This window comes from Magallana gigas, chromosome 6 (genome assembly GCF_963853765.1).
Source record: "Magallana gigas chromosome 6, xbMagGiga1.1, whole genome shotgun sequence".
NCBI classification, from domain to species: domain Eukaryota; kingdom Metazoa; phylum Mollusca; class Bivalvia; order Ostreida; family Ostreidae; genus Magallana; species Magallana gigas.
Genome location: NC_088858.1, coordinates 52,469,424 through 52,492,147, shown reverse-complemented (window position 1 = coordinate 52,492,147; position 22,724 = coordinate 52,469,424). Strand labels below are relative to the sequence as shown.

Sequence of the window (22,724 nt, the reverse complement as noted above, 5' to 3'; positions counted from 1 at the left end):
AAAAATATTCTCGACCTTCCTTTTACGTAACTGGTTAGATAGCTATATAAAGGCCTCTCTACTGTCAGAACACCACTGCTTATCGTCAACACTGAGAAGCACCAACCTCAAAGGTAAGAACAAAACTCTACGTATTATTCTACCTCTGCAATTTACGTTCATTACTACTTTTCAAAAATTCATTTTTTATCCAATTGCACGTGATGATTTTTATAATATTTAAATCATTTTTTTCGATATTTTATCTATTTAATTTAAGATGCTGAGATTTGTCGCCATTGCCTGCCTTGCACTCTGCGTTGCTGCAGATAGTGACTACTCCACATACGGTGGAAGTGACTACTATCCAAAGGGAGTTTATAATTACGGTCTTGCAGGTGGCATCGGTGGAGGCTTTGGTGGTATCTCAGTAGGAAGTGGAATTGGTGGTGGCATAAGCGGTATCTCTGTCGGAAATGGATTGGGTGGTGTTTCTTTCGGAACCGGCTTAGGAGGAGGCCTTTTCGGTGGGCTCAACACCGGTTTATTCGGAATCGGTGGTGGTTCAGCTGCCTCCTCCGCCGCTGCTGCTGGTGGTGCCGCTGCCGCCGCTGCTGCTGCTGCCGCTGGACGTAATGCTGCCGCTGCTGCTGCTGCAGCCGCTGGACAAAATGCCGCTGCCGCCGCCGCTGCTGCTTCCTCTTCTTCATTCGGCCCATGGATCTACAATTCTTTCCCATACACTAGCCAATACTCCTATTTCCCATCCGTTTTCCCTTCATATTACCCATCAGTGTCCTACGGTTTCCCTTCATATTATTACGGATCTTACCAACCTTTCGGATTCGGTGGATCTGCTGCCGCTAGCGCTGCCGCCGCCGCTGGACTTTCCGCTGCATCTGCTGGAGCCTCCGCAGGAAACTTTGGTGGACTTTTGACCGGAGGTTACGGACCTACCTATCCTAAAAAGGTACAGTATTTTGTTTGAAATTGATTTATTATGAATTATCAAATTACTTAATTTGAACTCTGAGATTATTTACTTTTTTTAATTACAGGTCTACTAAACTGTCCGTATATCAAATCGACTCACACAAAATCCTTCTGCGGCTTACGACTTCAAATTGGAAAATGGTTTTTATTCTTGTGATAATTGTTTGTAATAAAAGAAAGCAAACTTAAGTATATCTTTTTCGTTCTTTTATAAGCTAAGGGACTGACGGTATAATATTTGCTTTAATGTAATTGAGTTGTCGCAGTCGGAAAAAAATTCTGATTTCTCTGTCTAACTGAGCAAAACAGAGAGACATTTAGTGAACAATATATCTCACATCTAACCAGTTAGTTTAGCAAGGATTCGCATGTTAAAAGAAGGGTCGATTAACATCGGTGCCGCCGTCACCAGCAAGTATTTATTTCTATTATCTAGATGGTTTGTATTGGTCCATTTAAAAAATGTTTAAAAATTGGATACGTGTCGAATTATTTTAGGCCTGTTGAAAACGATTTTTTTCTGTATTAGAAATGGTTCAAAAGAAAATAAACAAAAATGTCTATTATTTATAAACAACTACAGTATGTTGTATGATGGTTTTTTTTATTATTCTTGAGAGTCCAAGTAGTGCAATTTACAATGCACTCACTTCATACCACTGCGACCCGAGTCCGTACGTTCTGATCGACAGTAATTGTATGCGAGAGGGTATATTAGTCGCCAGCAAAAACACGTTGATTTACTGCTGGTAATCCGGCTTCCTCCCACATCAATGACCCTCTCGCTCTTACATCCGTGCTAACATGGGATATACATATAAGTTGTTATAAATTGTATATCAATCATTGTAAAAAATTTAAGTTATAGTTTTTAAATCATAATTTTTATTGACTCTTGACTGAAAAATTCATTGAAACTTGTAGACCACATTTTAAAAACGTGAGAATTATTAAAATGAATAAGGATATCTGCCTGTAAAATTTTGCATAAAGTTAAAAAAAATATCTTTGCAAAATGGCAATTCACTTTTATTTAAAGTAGGAGACATCTGAATACATTTCATTCCAAAATGTATAACATTTAAATATTAATCATATGTATATTGATAAAGTTACAAAATAATGTCGATTTATTCTTAAGGGCTATCATATTATCATTGTATCAATATAGTGTTAAATCTAAAATCAGTTAAAAAGATATGTGTTAAAATAAACCAATATCAAAATTGTTTGTTCATTTCAGTTGAATTCAAGGGAAAAAAAACTCCAGCCAAGCTATAAAAGCAAATATATTAACACATTTGATTTTGTTTTCAAACTGTAACGCTTTTTTACGTTCGGCACAAATCAGTTTTACTTGATAGTGTATAACAATAAAATTATAATATTTCTTTTGAGGAGAAGATAACTGGAATATTTGGCAAATAGAGTAAGGCAATTTAAGCGAATTTTCTTTTTCTGGAACTTGATTAGTATAGGCATGAGACAAATCAGGTAGGTTCATTTTGAACACTCTTACTAAATAGTGTCAATAACATTTGACAGTTTTTAGTCTGTACTTACAGTTTGTCCTTCTAATATAAGAAATTAAAATATTGTAAACAAGAAAAAAATTGCTTCATTTATAGAATAAAGTGCAAGTGTTTAATAATCAAATCATTTAATATTTCTTTGTTTGATAACATTCCGACCATATGAACATACATTTACATCAACTGAATATGATTTACTTCATTTTTTATCGAAATTAAGTGTAATTAGCGGCTCTATAGAAAATAAGAGGACTGAAATCTACACGATGAAGTTCTAACCTGTTTATCAAATGGTCAAAACCTTCAGCAACTTATGAGACATCACCGACTGCACTAATTAATGATGATGATATTACAAACCACTATCCAACATTAGACAATTTTGTTATTTCTTAACGTATAGATTAAAATTAGTTTTACGTTACTACAATGTAATATACTTACCTTTTTCAACCAATTCAAATATTTATAAAAATAAAGACGTAAATGATAATAAACAATAAAAGCGTTTTGATGATTCACCGTTGTTTTTAAGACAGTGATGACTGCAGGAAAAATGCGTACATATTATATACTGTAAACCAATTTTTATTCGCGGCGACTTTATTTTGCGATTAACTGCCGATAAACTGGTTCGCCACGAATATTGTTCGCGACTAAGCCTTATCCAGACCTGTATTGTTAACAAAACTATAGACAATGGATTGGTGCGCGGCGAGAAATATTCGAGACAACAAGGCTCTCGCTAACCTCGCGAAAATTTCTCGCACGCGAATAAAAGTTGGTTTACAGTATTTTTACTGCAATATCGCTACCCTTAATAACGCATGAATAACCAAAGAGAGCATTTCATTGTATACATAAATGCATTCTGATGTGGTGAACAATTATTTTAATACCTGGACTAATGATGTAGATGGATTTCCTTTCGTCTTCTGTTATGATTTAGCACTAATAATAAAATGGGAAGTTCAAAAATAAACATTTTTCACAAAATATAGAGCTATAGCTTTTTTACAAAAAGACAATAACTTCATTAATATAGAGAATGAAATAAAAATGAGCAAATATTCTTAGAATACAAGTACTACTCATATAATTATTCACAATTCATTTCAACATGCCAACACTCTTTGTTCAGAACCGCATCCCCTTACACCACCTTTATGCCCAGTCCCTTCCCAACGGTCCAATTCACAATCAAAAATATATTTGTATTATGCACAATATAATAAATCACCGCATGTTATCCTAAGTCCTTTCCAGTTCACCAAATTCCAATAACAACTGTTTTGTGTCATAAACATTAAATTCAGTACAATAGTCGTACATTAGATGATGGCGCATCTATTGGACTTTTGGTTTTCCTTTATTTCTAACTCTGAACTCTGATACGATTGAATGGTTCCTTGACTCCATACAGTCAAAATGGTGTTAAAGCATTATAATAATCATTTCTTCTATTCTGCATTCATCAAAATTTCTATCTTATGATATGCAGTTTGACACTTAATATCAGTATTGTGATCAAAAAAATGTTTCATTAACAACCATTTATTTTACAAGTATAGCTATATTCAGGGGAGTGAAAAAGTTTCCAGGGTACTTTTGCAAGGACAACAAGAGCAGAAATGAGTAATTATTTTTTTTTTTAGAAATAAAACACCTGGTCCATCAGTGTAACTATTTCTGAAATTATAATGAAATGCAATGTACGTTTAAATTTTTGATATTGAATCAACCCAAAAAATTGTTCGCTAATGGACCAGTAAAATGCAAATTCTTACATGCATGTATACAAGAAATACAATAAGAAAACATTAAACACAGTAATTTACCAAAAATTATGTGAATTGGAATTTCAAAAGTTTTTCATTCATAATTGCTTTAATTACGTTGATTATTGCACAAATTTAATTCTACAAACAAACGTTATGTTGTGGAACAGTAAGGTGAGGCGTTGCATATTTAAAATAAAAGGTAATTGACTTGACGTCTAATAGACTGTTTAATGGCTTTGTAGTGTAGACATGTCATCATTCATGCCAATCGTTTAATCCAGACGGCTTTCATTGAGTAGAACGTTATCTCGATCACGCACTATGTGGTGATTTGAACACAATGGTGGTTACGCCGGCAAGTTGTTAAAACCACAGTGTCTTTATTCCGCTTTCCCTAATTAATAAGGAACCCCAATTAAAGTACAGATAAACCCCCGTAAGTTTGCTCGTCCTTATATAGTATTTCCGTCTAAGAAATATGAATCATTTCATTGGTTTCTTCAATAACTATTCTTTTTAAACATTATATCAATGCAACATACACTGTTATATAAATTGTTCATATTTTGTTATTCTTATATTGATTTTCATTTTTGATAACTTGTGCTTCTATAAAGGTAATAATTTTTTTTCTTGAATTCGTGTAAAAATTATGGAAGCATTAGAAAATGTGTTCGTATAGATTTAATGATCTATTAATTGTTAAAATGTTTTATGTTGATTTTATCTATATTTAATAAAGGGATTTGGATAAGAATACACAGCAAGGTGGAATAAAAGAAAAACAAGTTTATTCTTTGAATTTCGGTTATTGATTCATTTTAATCTTTTTCTTAAGTAGAATAAACATATTGCAAATATAAGGCTTTAATTTTAAATCTTCTATAATCTGAAAATTGTTGAACATTTTCTCTCCATTTATTTCATGTTGATAAACTTTAATTAAATGATCTTGCAAATATAAGGTTTTTTTCAAATGGACTTCTATGTTATGAAAATTGTTTAATTAATATTTTCTTAATATATCATTTGTGGTGATTAATTATGAGTAAATAATATATCATTGACCAATGCGAAATCTAACACAGGCGAATTTGTAGGTAAAACTGTGCAATATTCCGAATGCATAATGTTATTCTCTTAACATGCGTGTGTCCAACCAAATAAGTATATCCATTATACATGTAGCTACTGATAGTGTTACACACTTAGTCTAGTAGTTTGATAGTTTTACCTCTTGCAAATGATAAAACATTCTTTCATTCCCCCGAAATGACACGACCGTTCTAGGTTGACAATTTTAAAACATTTTAATTTCAGAAGTTTTTTTTCAAAATCAGTCTTTTTATTAATATTAATTTTTAATAACTTACATGCACGGATAGATTGAACGATAACAGGAATTATTTAGTTGTTTGATGATACGATTTATCTCTCTTTCCACGCTTTTTATAGAGTGTACTTCACTCAAATTATAAATCAATCAGGTGAAGAATATCAGAAAACTTGACAAAGTAATAATTAATCATTCAAGATTAATGCAAACTTTTTTAAAGGGTACTATAGATATAACGCGTCTAAACATTTACTATTACTAACTTTTTATCAAATAATCAAATGAACAATGTTGTCTCATTCATGGAAGAAAGACCAAAAAGGAATAATCTAATACTTACTAGTTTACGATATAATCGTTATTTTAAAAAAAACTTGTTTGATACTGTACTTGCACAAACTTCAGTTTAAGATAATTAATGTATTTTGATTTCATTGTAGACACTGTTATTCAACAATATGAATTTTATTTCATTATGATTATTGCCAGAAAAAAACGAAATAAAAATTAACAAAAAAAAAAAAATAAACATCAGATGAAGTTCAAAATTACATTTTCTTTTTAAATTAACTTTATGGGGAAAATATCTTTTAAGGGGTCAACTTACAATGAATTTCTTTTTCTTTTTCTATTTTGATTTTGTTTTTTATTTTATTTAAAATATCTTTTTCAAAGCATGTATAAATGTCACGAAATCAGGAAAAGAGTAAACAAAACCTATTAAAGAAGAATCCGTTGAGTTCATTAGGTACACGTTGGTAAGAAAATAACTATTTCTCTGAAATTATTATTGTCTTATGTTGAAAGAATGAAAATACTCATCGGGTATCGAGGCCAAGTTTTTTCATATATCTTATATAATTTCATAAATTGTTCATTATGTCAGTATTTTAAAAAATTACTTAAAATACAATCTTGATTTCTTAAGGGTCCAAACATAGGTAATGAATTTTTACTATTTAACTCTATAGGAATTTGTTGGGTAGTGCAGATCCTTTACTCTATTTAACAAATTATGCATATCTACCCTTGACATTTTTTTCTATATAATATTAACTATTTATTATGAAGTCACCAAATGATGAACTTTGAAAAATCTTGACATTTTGATTGATTCAGGTTGCTTTCTTTCCAATGTCCATCTCTCTATAATTAGCATATTGCATATAGTGGTATATACTTTAAAACATATTTTCCCCAACAGATTAATTTTGCGATTTACCGGTGAAAAACTAGTTCGCATTAACATCAATTCGATTAAGACTAAGATTATTCAAAAAAATCTTACCTCGACTTAATTTCTTGCAAGCAAAAAATTTTTTCACAAAAGTCGAAAAAACAATATTCATATCAAACAAATTAAACAGCTTAAAAAAGTTTTCTGACTGATTTTTCTCCTTGATATTTACACTTGCAAATGATTTCCCTTCCATGACATTATTTCAGCAACTAACTGTTGTTCCTGCATGACATCACAACCTGGGCCAAAAGATTCTATTATCATATAGATAATCTTGGGCACTACGTTTCTATCCACACTAACTAGCCGCCTTACGATAAAGCACCTTAGGCACCTTAGTATATTAAAAACAAATAGGTTTAGGGATAAATAATAAGCTTTGTTACAACATATTCATTTATTTGTAATACAAAAAATATAATTTCCTGCGAGGATAAATGATTATGACTAAGATTTATGTAAGATTATGTTTATGGGTCGACATCGTTACAAAGCGTCACTGAATATTACATTCGCAATTTTAGAAAGTAGCTAAAAACTCAGTTTTGGTTAATGTAGTTTTAAATGTCTGACTATTCCAATAAATCCCGAAAAAACCGCAAACACAAATAACCACGCGGGGGTGTTAAGGGAGCATATGGAATCTGTGTTGCATGAAATTCCGTGAAATCACAAATCTTAGTTATTATGTACATATTCAAATATCTAAGCAACGAAACGTTGATCAAAAACAATTAAAATATACTGAAGACAATTTTTTCCAGAAATAAGTTTGTATTTAGTTTGTATTACATAGTTTTACAAATTGATGACGTCATGACTAAAGTTGAATGTCGTGTGAATTTGATCGGAAAGCATTGTAAACATATTCAAAATATAACTAATCTAAGAACTCTAATAAAATATTGTGGTGTGATTTATTGAGAATTGAACATAATTAAGAATAATGGGAGAGATGATAGTTTTATCAATCATTTGCTAAAAGGTATGTAAATTTGCTTTTATTTCTCGACCAGGCTTTCCTCTGTCGTTGTTTACGATATAAAAATCCGACTAGAACAACACTACCCCTTATATATTGAAATTGAAATTTTATACGCATCGTAAGTTTGATCGATGCTTGAATTGAAAAGTGCTGCTAGAATCTTATGTTGTGTGTTGTTTTGGTGCAATTTGCTGTTTTCCGTGCAAACTATATAAAAGTTGGGAAGGTTTTACAAGAACAGGATGAATAACTTTTTATTAAGGAAAAACATAGGATTCTAGCAGCGGTTTTGATTAAACTGAGATGTTTTGCTTTCACTTGGTGTGTTTATTTTATTTTGGAAACCGCGGGGTAGTGTTGTTCTATCTCATTTTATGTTAAGGAATATACGTAAGCTATTTATAGTTGTCGCGTGATAATGCACCAATGTGGCAGTAATGTACTACCCGATTTCATTGCACTGACGTCTATTTTAGAGGATAATACTAAGTTTTTGATCTTATTCAAAATAATCATTTAATTTCAATATAACAGTCAAATAAGAGGCTAAATTGCCCATATGCTTCCTTAACACCCCCGCGCAATCTTACGTGTATAGACTATTTACAATGTCATATTAAATTCCTTCTGCTTCTCTGTCGAAAATCAAATTGAAAAACGTTTCTCTAAAGTGTTCGAGGAAATCAGTATATACTCTTGAATCTATTTCTGCGCTACAATTTCCCTCGGAAATTCCTATAACTCTGTTTTCATCCTTTTGTTTTCAACTTTTGAACCGCTCTGTAACTTTAGATTCAACAGAAGTAGTTATATTTCGCAGAGCTCCAATCGTTTTATAATTTTATCAGTATGTCTTGTCAAAAGTAGTATTGCATTATTTTATGATGTAATTCGAATACTTGCAATGCTGTTGTCATACATTCGTAACGTCATGTTAATCGAATCGTCTTTCTTATTAAATCATCATAAACAAGAGATTATAAAACAATGTAATTGTTATAATTTGCAACAAATGTAAATAAAAGAAATAATATATCAATTGTTGTTACTATTTGTTGTTGTATATCGGGACATAAATACGCGTTGGTATCTGATCAAATCCAATAAGGCCCGAAGATGAGCCAGAGTTTATGTGACTTCATGTATAGTTTATATTACTGCAAAACAATCTTGTCGATAAAAGTCATAAGAACACATTGGTTTTTTTATATATAAAAACACAATAAAAAAGAAATATGTAACGTTAAGTTTCATCAACTTAAACTGCATGAGAAACTAATGCGCACTATAGTTATGCTCAGCCTGACCAAGATAAACTTGAAAACAATATTAGCTAAGATCCAGGTTTATTCTCTTATCCACTTAATGCATTATCGTAAGGCCGCCTTGAATGCTAAAACACTCGTTTAATAACGTTCTGAAGTCGTATTTTAAGTAACTGATTTCAGCACTGTTCCGAATAAAGCTCCATTCACACAAGCAAAATGTAAAATATCATTGATTTATAAATGAAGCTACAATCAACAGAAAATTTAAATTATTCCGACAGAGTAAGCATCTGGTATATTTTGCTTACTTTTTGTTCTCTTAAGGAATGTTTCTTAAAATAAGCTGAAACGGGGTTGTAGTCACGTCACGTTCTCACGTTTACGTAATGATGGCTGTGATCGTCTGTATCACATATCAATGGAGCGCAAGGAAGACAACAAAAGTTTCAAAACTAATATAAGCACACATACTAAACAGCTGATTTAATAAGAAAAGATAATTAAATAATGTACATGACATGAAATTTAACTATGTTAAGGACATGCATTTTATTCGCAGTTAACATTTTTAACTTAACACTATGTATAATGTGTAATAAAATTTTGTAAAACAACAACAACTTAGACGTGTTACTGTTCTCTCGCTCTCTTTAGCAACGGACAGTATTATACATAAATTTAAAAAATAAGCAATTTCACGATAAGGAAAAAATTGATTTTTTTTTATGATTCTTAATGAATTAAAGCAATTTCTCATAACTTAATTACAATTTTTTAATGAATATATTGGCTCAAAATAACAGAAGTAAAATCATATATATATATATATATATATATATATATATATATATATATATATATATATATATATATATATATATAACATTTATTTAAGGTATAACATGTGCTTATTAACTTTGATGAGCCATTTAGTTTTTGTCAGATTAAGATATATTGATATTGTACATTATTCTTACACGTAAACGATGTTGCATCTTCTTAATGTTTTTTAAACACAGATTGCATTAAAGATTGACAAAAGAGACACATCAAATACCTAACAGTGATCTCATTTCTTGTTGTTTAAAACTTCTACGCCTTGACATTCTTTAATTTAAAAAAACCCATCGATTTCTTCGTTCAAATCGCTTAATTACAAAGGCATATTGACACGACAACTTTATTTGCAACCAGTTATATTTGATTTAGTTTACAATCCACACGAGTTCAATTTAGTTCTTTTTTGATTTGTGAATTACTTTTTAAAAGAAAACTGAAGATGATCAAGGTAATGATGACTACTTTACAAGCTTCATTTGGAATAACTTTGCATTTTATAATATTTGTATATTTAACAAACATCTATTTCTTAATCCAAATCATAAAAAAAGATGATAAGATTTGACCTTTTACTTGACAAACAGTACGTTTAACAGTGATAAGAAGAGTACTTTGGTATCAAATCTTAAAGCTTTGATGTCTTTGATAACTATTAACAAATATTGTCAAATTGTTCAAAAATAGAATATTTTAAAATTATATTGTTGAAAAGAATGTCATTTTCCGTGACAGACTGTTGCTATCGATTCAAATCAATTAAAACAGAGAACTTGAATAATAAAAAAAAAATATTTGTTCAGGATTAGTATATTTATATAATTAGAAATTGAACGTTATCTCAATGTCAGTAAACAAATGATTGTGTTTTAAAAGAAAATTTAAAGTAAGGGCATTTATTATTCGAGGTTCTCGCTACATTTGACTTATAAACACCACAAATAGCCTTTTACGTGAAACTACATCACATGTAAATTAAGAATAATATATTAACAAATCAAATTGATTTAAAATCTTACTTTTTAGATGATGTTCACTGTTGTCTTCCTATGTATCGCATCTGGTACTACTGCATTACCAGTCCAGACGATGTGTGGACATTTTGGATGTATTCCAAGTCAGAGAGAACAGGGAGTTCACGGCAACGATATCAGTATTCATCGCAATAAAATAGATAGTACATTTAATGGTTTAAACGCTGTTGCTTTTGCTGCTGCTGCAAGGCATTTCAATGCTGCATCTAAAGCATCAACGGCCATTGGTGCCGCATCGGCTGGACCTTCTATTATAAGACAACATGCAAATACTGAAGCACTTGACTTACTTAGTAATGGAATTGAAAGTAGATTTGTAGGATTTGACCCAGAAAAGCTAACTGCAGCTCTTGATGCTGCTGCGAGCTCTAGGACTCAAAAAGGTGGCCAAAGCTTGAGTATGGAAAGTGAACTGGACTCTAAACTAACATTTAGTTTGGAAAACCCTACTTTTGTTATTAACCCTGCCACTGCAACTGGCTTTAATGCTAAAACTATTACTAGCGCTACCCAGGATATAAGATAACCAAGTGTTGCAGCAGAGGTTTCTCAACCATTTGTTCCAAATGAAGCAAGTATCCAATCAGCAAATATTCAACATCAAAACGGAATAGTTGGTTTGATATCTAGCGGTAGTAGTCATGGGGGTGTTTCTACCAGTGAATTAAATGCTAACATTGATGAAACAGGAAGATTCGTGCATTTTCCAAATCATAACAGTGGGTCATTAGCAGGATTATTCACAAATGGTTACAATCAAAATAACCCTGTTGTAGACCAGATATTTATTGCTGATACTGATGCTTCTCGACCACTTTGGATCACTGGTAGTAGTACTGATGTAGGACCATCTGAAATTATAGGTACTCAAAGTATGCCTAGCAGAAAGGTAAGTTAACTTAGTCGCTTTGATAATCCAACTATTTTATGGTAATTTGATATCGTCACTAAAATATGTATTTGTTTTTCAGATTTACTAAACGTGAAGAAAATCTTCAGTTTGCATGACGTATAAACAGTAAATGGATTTATCATCTTGTTGTAAAATTACTGGTCTATTGACAATTAGAAGGAAAAAAATCTATGTTGTTATTTTGATTTACTTTCTTGGATTACATTACATGCCGAAGTTTACCGACCATTCTTACCTGTTGCAAATTCCAGTAATAATTTACCAATATATATGTTTAACTGTCCAGCTGTTGGTGCAAATGGACATATGCTGATGTGTCTTTGAGGGAAGTTTTTTTCTATTTTGTCTCGACATTACATCAAAGCTGAAAACGCTCTCATAATCGAATGAGAAATTTTGAAAAAAATCTCCAACATATTTCTGAGGAAGGAAGTTGATGAATGTAAAAGAAAAATGGATGTATACAATAAGCCACCATAATATTTATACTAAGATATAACATATTAAGTTAAATGTTACACCTGGAAAGATTATTCGTCCGTAGGAAGTTATCACCACATGATAAAAACAGCTATATAATGATATCGACTTGTGTTTTTAAAAAATGTTGAAGATTCATAATATTATCTTTTAATTGAACTGTTTGTTCTTGTATGATTTATATATAATCTTATTGTTAAAAAACATATTCAATACAATCAACTCTCCTTAATTATGTGGCAATATACCTTCATCACCTGCATATGGTGTTTTTGTCTCTCATTTGATTCGATACGCAAGGGCATAGTCTGCGTATGAACAGTTTCTAACGCGAGGCAAGCTACTGACAAACAAATTGATAAAACAGGACTATATCAACAATCTCCTTTGCAGTCATATTTTTGTAAGTTCTATGGTCGATAAAACGACCTTGACAGCAAATACAATCTTCCACTTGGTCGCATGCTGACTGACGTTTTTCATACTAATTGTTAGACCATTACTAATCACCTAATTGTCTACGGACTTTTCCAAGTTTTTTCCCGATTACGACAAAGAGACCAATGCAGGAGTGACCGGTCAGTAGAGGATGCTCACTCCTCCTAGGCATGATCCTACCTCTATCTGTTTGGAGGTCTGTGTTGCTCTGCTTTAAATTTGTATTTCGTTTTATGGATTTTTGAGATGGTTGACTGTTTGTTATTGTCATTTTTTTATGCAGTGTCGATTTCTTTTTCTCTCAAATTTGTTGTAATAAGTCTATTACTAAGGACTTTTTGGTAATGATTAACGAAAGGTTAAGCAGTTTTTCAATTCTGCTTATAAGCAATATACATTATATCAAACTTGAGGTGTTCAAGATGATTTCAATGCACTGTGTCGGATATTGAAATGCCTTATGCATAGTTTTTTTTTAAAATAAATTTTCATTTTTCGGGCAATTTTAATTTTTTTTTTAGCCTGTGTGTTTTTATCTTTTTAATTCTCAAAGCAATCGATTTCAAAGTTTATTTTTATTGGTATTGTGATATGAAGAAAAGATTTTACATTACCAAAAAAAGGCTATACAAAATGCAAAATATAGAATACATTTTGACAATACCTCGTTCGAAAATTTACATTCCGCCTCGAAAGTAAAGAACTCAGAAGGCCAATAAAAGGATTAACGTCCCTGGGTGGGCTCGAACCACCAACCTTTCGGTTAACAGCCGAACGCGCTAACCGACTGCGCCACAGAGACCTGCAGTCTACCAAGTATAAAGCGTTTAAGTATAATTAAACCAAAAGTTTACGAAATTCAATTGGGGTTTTGTAAAAATTCTTCATACTTGGATTACTTTTATTTTGATGTCTACAGTTACGAACTTCGATTTTATAAGTGATACAAATTGAAATAACCCTTGACACAAAGATAACTATCGTAGATAACAAAGTGACATGTTTTACGGTGCAACCTTTGGGGCGGGCGCAGCAAATGATTAAATTCACCTTTGTACATAGGTACAAGTATTGTTGTGATGAATTAATAACACAAAAAATAAGCGTGGTATCAAAATGAATGCAAAAAGGTAAAAAAAATGAATTCAAAATAAAAAACAATTCACTTTTCATTAAATCATTATTCATAATTTTTACTCTGCAGTTCCTAGGAAATATTAAGAGGTTTTAGTAACTAATGAGGATGATTAAGTTATTTGTTTGTTGCATCTCGGATCTCGGGTCGCATATCGTGTCAGCAGTATACACGTGTTAACTGCCTATAGTCATCAATTTTATGAGTCTTTCTGTTTTTCGCGAGAGTGTCAACTGGTGTCATTGCCATGTTTACAGGGAACTGCTGGTCCGATTAAAACAAGGAACTGTTGGTCTGATTAGCTGACGCCAAAAAAAAGCCCAATAGAATTATTGTTTCTATTCGCCCACGCCTTGCCGGTAGAGCTGCACTCCCTAAAATACATATTGGTCTAACATGCGTTGAAATATTCAGAAAAAATGCAAATACATAGCTTTGAAGATTTGACAAATGATAAATATATATCTGAAGCAGTTTTTTTTAAATTTTGTATTAAATCTTGTAAAAGAATATAGATAATCAGAATAAAACAATTGGCGTATTTTCTAGACTTGTAAGTGCATTTTTCATAATACATTAGTTACATTAATGTCAATGTTAATGTTAATGGTAACATTAATTTATCTTAATTATTACACTGTTTGTCTTACGTACATAATATATTAATTTTTGGTCAAAAATTCAAAGTCAAATCATATCATTTAATTTTCAAACATTGTTTCGTTATTTTATCAAACATTGATTTTTTTTAAATTGACTCATTTCAAGAAGTTACTTAGTGCCCTATTGAATCATTATTAGAATTCCAAGGATGACGTGAAATGCTTGATCATACATAAATAAGGTTGTTAACACAGAAAAAGACGTGACAAAGGCATGTAAGCTGCAATTTGATATATGGCAGACAAGGACTTGAGGTGTCGTTTAGATCATCTGTTTTACGTGTCCCTCTTTTTTTGATTACGTATTTTTAAGGTCTTCCGTTTCCAAGGAAGACCTTACTATTATTCTGAAAAATTTTCAAATTTCTTCTTATTTTTTTTTTCTTCTAGACGCCAACTTTGATCCTTAATATCTCGCTCGTTTGTTCACCGATTGTTTTGAAATTTTCAGGACTGATAACATGCCGCGTGATGTTGTCATTGCATATTTTAGTTGAGGAAAATCCCCATCCGGTTTTGAGTTATTCCCCTTTTAGTAAAATTTAACGACTTCTTTTGTCCAGGGGGGTTTAGCTATAACGATGACTGGCAGAGTCTCAAAGATGGGCTGGTTTGGAAGCTAATACATTGAATTTGTGCGAGATATATTTTATTTATTATTTAAATGCGAATAAAAGGGGTGGTATAGATGTTGAAACAAAGGTAAAAAAAATCCAAAAAATTCGCGTATTCTCCGTGTTAGTTTTATACCTGATAAAAATTTGTTATAACATGTATTTTAAAAGATCTTGGTCTTACCAAGACCTTTCATTCGGTATACAGAAAAAGGGGCTGGCCCCTATAATTAGGGAGTTAGATGCGTCAAAAGTTTCTTGTCAATAACTTGTAAAGGAATAAAAATTTCTAATGCATTATTGAAGCAAAGTTGTAAGGAAATTAATTTTAAATCCTTCCGTGTTATTAAGGTCTTCCGTTTCCAACGGAAGACCTTACTATTATTCTGAAAAATTTTCAAATTTCTTATTATTTTTTTTTTCTTCTAGACGCCAACTTTGATCCTTAATATCTCGCTCGTTTGTTCACCGTTTGTTTTGAAATTTTCAGGACTGATAACTGATAGCATGCGTGATGTTGTCGTTGCATATTTTAGTTGAGGAAAATCCCCATCCAGTTTTGAGTTATTCCCCTTTTAGTAAAATTTAACGACTTCTTTTGTCCAGGGGGGTTTAGCTATAACGATGACTGGCAGAGTCTCAAAGATGGGCTGGTTTGGAAGCTAATACATTGAATTTGTGCGAGATATATTTTATTTATTATTTAAATGCAAATAAAAGGGGTGGTATAGATGTTGAAACAAAGGTACGAAAAAAATTTAAAAAAATTCGCGTATTTTCCATGTTAGTTTTCTACCTGATAAAAATTTGTTATAACATGTAATTTAAAAGATCTTGGTCTTACCAAGACCTTTCATTCGGTATACAGAAAAAGGGGCTGGCCCCTATAATTAGGGAGTTAGATGCGTCAAAAGTTTCTTGTCAATAACTTGTAAAGGAATAAAAAATTTTAATGCATTATTGAAGCAAAGTTGTAAAGAAATTAATTTTAAATCCTTCCGTGGTATTCAATTTAATGTTTTCGTAATTTATAGCCAGTATTTGCAGAAACAATTGTTGTCAGTTCGGTCCATTTTTGTGGGGGTGCGCACGTTTAGGAGGTTATGAAAGGGCTTTTTGTAATGCACTAACTGCTACATGCAGCGCGCAAAAATAATTCTACATAAAATTCCCAAATGTTTTTATTCATATGTACATATTCATTTCATAAAGATGAACGTCTTTGACCTTATTTTTGTTGTTTGTTTCATAACTGTGCCCCTTTCTATATTTAGATGCATTACGAGACTCAGGTAACCGATCGATAGAAGAGTCGCTAGCTGTATTCAGGCCGTCGCCTTGACGACAGTGCATATGCTTGTAGAGCTGGACGTACACATGTTTAACGCCCCACTGTGTTACTGTAACAGAGACATTTTGAATTGTTTCAGTACTGGGAGATGTGTTAATAAAATGGTTCGAATGCATGGTAATTAAACTCAACTTTTCTACAGTACGTATACACGGCCGTCATATAAAGCACAATGTGTATTACTGACATGACAAATGTACGCTGGCAATTTAAACGAACGCGGGATTGCTCCCGATAGAACATTTCTTTTAAAGCAAAACAAAATACTGATTTCCAATGGATATAATATTATCCTCGTGGAGATGATTTTAAAAAGTGAACTTAATATTCGTATACGATAATATTTGAATCCAAAGCCGCTATTTTTAAGTAACTGTTATTAGGGATATTAATTATGACTTGCCCCGCGTTTCACGTTTTTTACTTGCAATGCATCTACAAACGAAAATACCAAACAACCTTCGGCAGCAATTTATAAATTATTTATTACATACTAGTACACAATATTAAAGAGATAATTAAATAAATTGTGCTTTATAATTGTACTCGCTATCTTCCGTGGAAATAATGGCATGGAAAAAATGTTGTTCAATGTTCATCAAAAACGATGTAGCCTTAGCAATCGAAAATAATTAACAAACTGTATATTGATAGATTGACACATTAACAAACATTCAGACCCGCAATGTATTTTTTGCAAATTCTATAAAATGTAGACTCAGTAAGTGAATTTTTCCGTTTGGGGTATTTTGAATCACATGTGTACGCTATGTGTACATGTACATATAGATTAATAGCCATATAGATAAACACTTTCAGTGTTGAATTTTTAAAAGATATTTTGTACATGCAAAGCAATGCAATGCAAGGGCTATTAAATTCGAACAATGTACATACGGTAGGGATCGAACTGATACTGGTTCTGCTTGTTCTACAAACAGTGAATGAAATGCGAAGTATTAGGGTGTTATTTTTTAAACAAATAAGTATTGCTCTCTTAAAACCTTGCATTACTGAACAAAGTATTTCATCGGAAGCATTATTAGTTACCTTAGCTGCATATATGGAATTTAAAAAATGGGGAATTTTGAAAATCCTAATCCGTAGGTGGGAGGGGGTATTTACATTTTAACTTCAATTTAATTCAATTAGAATTACTTTATTTTTTGGTTCCATTTATTACATGCTCCGACAAAAGTGAAAGATCCATGATATCTCTATTTATTATATGACCAGTTAAGAAAATAGAGTGGGTAAGACCATCTACACATCATGTGCTCTTGCCTAACTTGGACTCGCCCACTAATCGGTGAGCCAAAATTATGAATGAGACGTATTATGGCGCGAAGTCTTTCTTTACCATTCACGCAACAGCTGAGATCTCAGATAGATCCATCGGCATAGATCCATTGGGAGGGTGTCAACTAATAACTACATATATTATACTTTGGATTGAATGTTTTAGAAGAAATCTATCCAATTAACATACACACTTAATTGACTAGCAACTGTTTGATGTACATTTACATTTGTACACGCGAGTGAAACCCTTTTCCAGATGAATGAAATCGCCCAATTGATCGAAAATCGGGTCACACGTACCCCACTTCGGCGAATTACTTGTACGTAGCCCCTCCAGTAAATATTCCAATTATATGAATTTTTATTTGTTTTAATTAATCCAAACTGATGATTCTTTGTTAATGATGATAATCCAACACCAACTATTACTTACATTGTACTACTTAGACAATGTGTATCATCTTGTTGCGATGACACCTCCCTCTCTTTTTTTTGACCTTTCAAATATGGCAATCTATTTTTAAATCAGGATTACACACGTGCAATGTGAAAAGCCCTTTTAATTGAACACTCTTGCTCATTGTTGCTTATTACATCCCATATAACGTTTTCATCAATTATGAATATAAATGTTGACACATTAAAGATGCATCGTCAGACAATTATTAATTCAAGCTTGTGGGTGCCCCCCCCCCCCCCCCCCACCACACTTTTTCTCACAGCAACTAATTTTTCCGGATTAGGATTTTGAAGATTTTGGGAAAGTCTTTTTTTTTTTTTTTTTTTTTTTTTTTTTGCTTGTCAAGATTTTTTTGGATGAGTCTGCCCCCCCCCCCCCCCACTTTCAAAAAGGATGCTACGTGCCTGCATAAAGATAACAACATTCAAGGGCCTTCCGTCATTTTCAAGCCATGATAAACATGATAAAAAGGACTCTCAAAATAAAAAAATAGACGCAAAGTAAACTGCATTCACGGCATATGTTCACATGGTATTCCTCCTATTTTGGACTCGTCCACTTTAACTACGAAAAAATTAATGAATGAGACATTCTGATTCTGGCGTGGAGTCTTGTAAATGAAATTTCCATTGATCTGAATGGATTTTTCCGTGAGGGTCGGGGTAGGTATAAAAACAAATTTAATCGTTCAAAGTTTTGAATTGTTAACAACGAAATATCAGATCGAATGTTTTAGAACGATTTAATTTATAAATCCAAAATACAGTCATTTTTAATCGGTTGACGCGTGAGCATATGTATTAAGTAGGCGGGCATCCTTACACCCTATTAATTGAAGACAAATGAAATCGCGTCCAGCAGAACTCCCTGGCATTTTAGTGTATGTTATTATAAATTTATGATTTTGTTTGTTAATAACAATTCAACATCAATCATTAATTAACAATGTACACTCTAGTACGCTAATACACAATTTTGTTGCGATGACCCCCCCCCCCCCCCCGGCCATTATACTTATTTTTAAATCAGGATTACACACGTGCTTGCATGTGCAGAAGACAATCTGGAACTTAACTGATAACTATATCATCTCTTTGGAAATTTACTTCTCCGTAAGCAAAAACGTGTAGTAACTGATACATGCAATTGTGAAAACCATAGAGGAATGCATGATCTGCGCATAATAACTAACTGCTTGATACAATATTTCTTTTTTCCAACATGTTTTAAGTCAATAATAATATGAAAATATATGCTTGACTTCATAACGGAAATTGATCCAGATAAATATAATTATCAAAAATAAACCTAAAAAACAAACTACACTTTCATCCTTCACCCACAATATTGCCTTTTCGATATTTGTCATCGTGGTAGATCCGTGTAACAATCTATTAAGTAGGTGCTTGCACGACATAGAACCGGCCCTTGCTGACCATGCAACGTTTTCATTAACACATATAAAGGAAAAAAAATATTTAGATTTTTTCTTGGATTTATTTTGATGTAAATAAAAAAGAGAAGAAATTAGTTCTATAATATATATGCGATGTAAATCTTTTTTCCATGCAACATTTCGTATAAAACAACGAAGAGTAGTATCTTGAAACTTCATTCAAAATTTTATTAGACCTTTAAATTGTAAAATGCTAACATTGAAAATTGTGCCCGATTTCTTTTTTTTTAAGGTAAATCTTTATTGATTAAAAAAACTGATTCTTTGAGACAAAATAAATTGACATAATCAGTTTGACATTCTCTAAGTGCAGTTCTGTAGCTCTTAGTCTGAAAAAGAATCGGATGGACGACCTAGGACCCAGATCGTCCATCCAAATTTCTTGAATGTTGCCATTTCTTTCGTACGCGGACGCATGTTGGCCGAATACTCACCGAGACTAAATGGTTCGTATTTTAAGTTTTAACTGCGTTTAAAGGTAATATTGGAATTCCGATAATTTTGAAAATGATTAATTAAATAAAAAGGGTTAAAATTACCGTTAAATTACCGGCATCGGTCTTCCCCATGCGCGAATCTAGAAGAGTAGGGTGAGGGTTCCAGACCCCACCCCAACCCCCGCAAAATTTCTTTCCATTACATGTACAATATAAAATTACAAAAATATGCCTCGGACATCCCCAGGCAAACTCAAATAACCGTCAGACACTCAACCCCCACCCCAGGAAAATTTTTCTTATCCGCGCATGCCCCCTCCCCTCCCCCCCCTACCCCTCAAAAACAAAATTATTCTTCAGAACCCCCTGTAAAATTTCGAGGATCTCCGCATACATTCTAAAAGATTCATTGGCCCTTGCTTTCGATAAAAAATGCGAGTAAAATGTTTGGTCTTTTTACGTTCATACCGGGCATACCCACTGTGTGATTATAATCGTCGTCCATATTCTGTGTATATTGAGTCAATTATGATGATTAGATAAGTTTCTCAAAATAAAATGCACATGCAAAAAAACAACATGCGGCCAATCAAACTTCAGACAACTTTTAAAAATCTGTATTTGCTTATATACATGTAATTTGTTTCTTTTACACAGTGTTTACACATCTAATATTGCACCATGGTCAGGTATCAATTTTTGTATTACGTCACAAGTATGACGCAGCTACGACGGAAGACCTAATCGTTGCTTGCAACGAGCTCGTCTCTAGTTCAATTTAATGTTTTCGTAACTCATAGCCAGTATTTGCAGAAACAATTGTTGTCAGTTCGGTCCATTTTTGTGGGGGTGCGCACGTTTAGGAGGTTATGAAAGGGCTTTTTGTAATGCACTAACTGATACATGCAGCGCGCAAAAATAATTCTACATAAAATTCCCAAATGTTTTTATTCATATGTACATATTCATTTCATAAAGATGAACGTCTTTGACCTTATTTTTGTTGTTTGTTTCATAACTGTGCCCCTTTCTATATTTAGATGCATTACGAGACTCAGGTAACCGATCGATAGAAGAGTCGCTAGCTGTATTCAGGCCGTCGCCTTGACGACAGTGCATATGCTTGTAGAGCTGGACGTACACATGTTTAACGCCCCACTGTGTTACTGTAACAGAGACATTTTGAATTGTTTCAGTACTGGGAGATGTGTTAATAAAATGGTTCGAATGCATGGTAATTAAACTCAACTTTTCTACAGTACGTATACACGGCCGTCATATAAAGCACAATGTGTATTACTGACATGACAAATGTACGCCGGCAATTTAAACGAACGCGGGATTGCTCCCGATAGAACATTTCTTTTAAAGCAAAACGAAATACTGATTTCCGATGGATATAATATTATCATCGTGGAGATGATATTAAAAAGTGAACTTAATATTCGTATACGATAATATTTGAATCCAAAGCCGCTATTTTTAAGTAACGGTTATTAGGGATATATATTATGACTTGCCCCGCGTTTCACGTTTTTTACTTGCAATGCATCTACAAACGAAAATACCAAACAACCTTCGGCAGCAATTTATAAATTATTTATTACATACTAGTACACAATATTAAAGAGATAATTAGATAAATTGTGCTTTATAATTGTACTCGCTATCTGCCGTGGAAATAATGGCATGGAAAAAATGTTGTTCAATGTTCATCAAAAACGATGTAGCCTTAGCAATCGAAAATAATTAACAAACTGTATATTGATAGACTGACACATTAACAAACATTCAGACCCGCAATGTATTTTTTGCAAATTCTATAAAATGTAGACTCAATAAGTGAATTTTTCCGTTTGGGGTATTTTGAATCACATGTGTACGCTATGTGTACATGTACATATAGATTAATAGCCATATAGATAAACACTTTCAGTGTTGAATTTTTAAAAGATATTTTGTACATGCAAAGCAATGCAATGCAAGGGCTATTAAATTCGAACAATGTACATACGGTAGGGATCGAACTGATACTGGTTCTGCTTGTTCTACAAACAGCGAATGAAATGCGAAGTATTAGGGTGTTATTTTTTAAACAAATAAGTATTGCTCTCTTAAAACCTTGCATTACTAAACAAAGTATTTCATCGGAAGCATAATTAGTTACCTTAGCTGCATATATGTAGCTCTCTGTCTGGAAAAATTGAGTACCATCCGAAATTTTTCATACAAGGGCTATACAGACTTGCAGCTAACATTACCTTAGAATTTGCCGCTGTTCATAAATTCATTAAAAGACGTGCAGATTCAAGTGGTTATATGTCGTTTGATATGGGATTTATGATGTCTATTTATATTATTTTAATTAAGGACAGATGAGACGTTCCTCAATTTTATATAATTTTCCTTGATATTTCATTCCTTATTTATTAACATTTAAACCTGTTAATTCCAAAAAATTTAGAGTACATTACCAGGCTCGTTTTGGAGC

General features: G+C 32.4%; 1 protein-coding gene, 1 long non-coding RNA gene and 1 other non-coding gene across 3 annotated transcripts; 2 read left to right on the top strand and 1 right to left on the bottom strand.

The window, feature by feature from the left end:
• The first annotated feature begins 2 nt into the window (after positions 1-2).
• Positions 3-1,161, top strand: LOC105341946 (shematrin-like protein 2). Its single transcript, XM_011448710.4, has 3 exons — positions 3-113; positions 260-949; positions 1,038-1,161. Exons 2-3 carry the CDS (start codon positions 260-262, stop codon positions 1,044-1,046), a joined length of 699 nt encoding a protein of 232 aa, XP_011447012.3. The 5' UTR covers positions 3-113; the 3' UTR covers positions 1,047-1,161.
• Positions 1,162-10,030: 8,869 nt separating this feature from the next.
• Positions 10,031-12,878, top strand: LOC105322804 (uncharacterized). Its single transcript, XR_010714931.1, has 3 exons — positions 10,031-10,402; positions 10,978-11,874; positions 11,957-12,878. It is a non-coding gene; the product is annotated as an uncharacterized lncRNA (long non-coding RNA).
• A 666-nt stretch (positions 12,879-13,544) lies between these two features.
• On the bottom strand, positions 13,545-13,618 carry Trnan-guu (transfer RNA asparagine (anticodon GUU)). The gene has a single exon. It is a non-coding gene; the product is annotated as a tRNA-Asn (tRNA).
• Between the last annotated feature and the right edge of the window lie 9,106 nt (positions 13,619-22,724).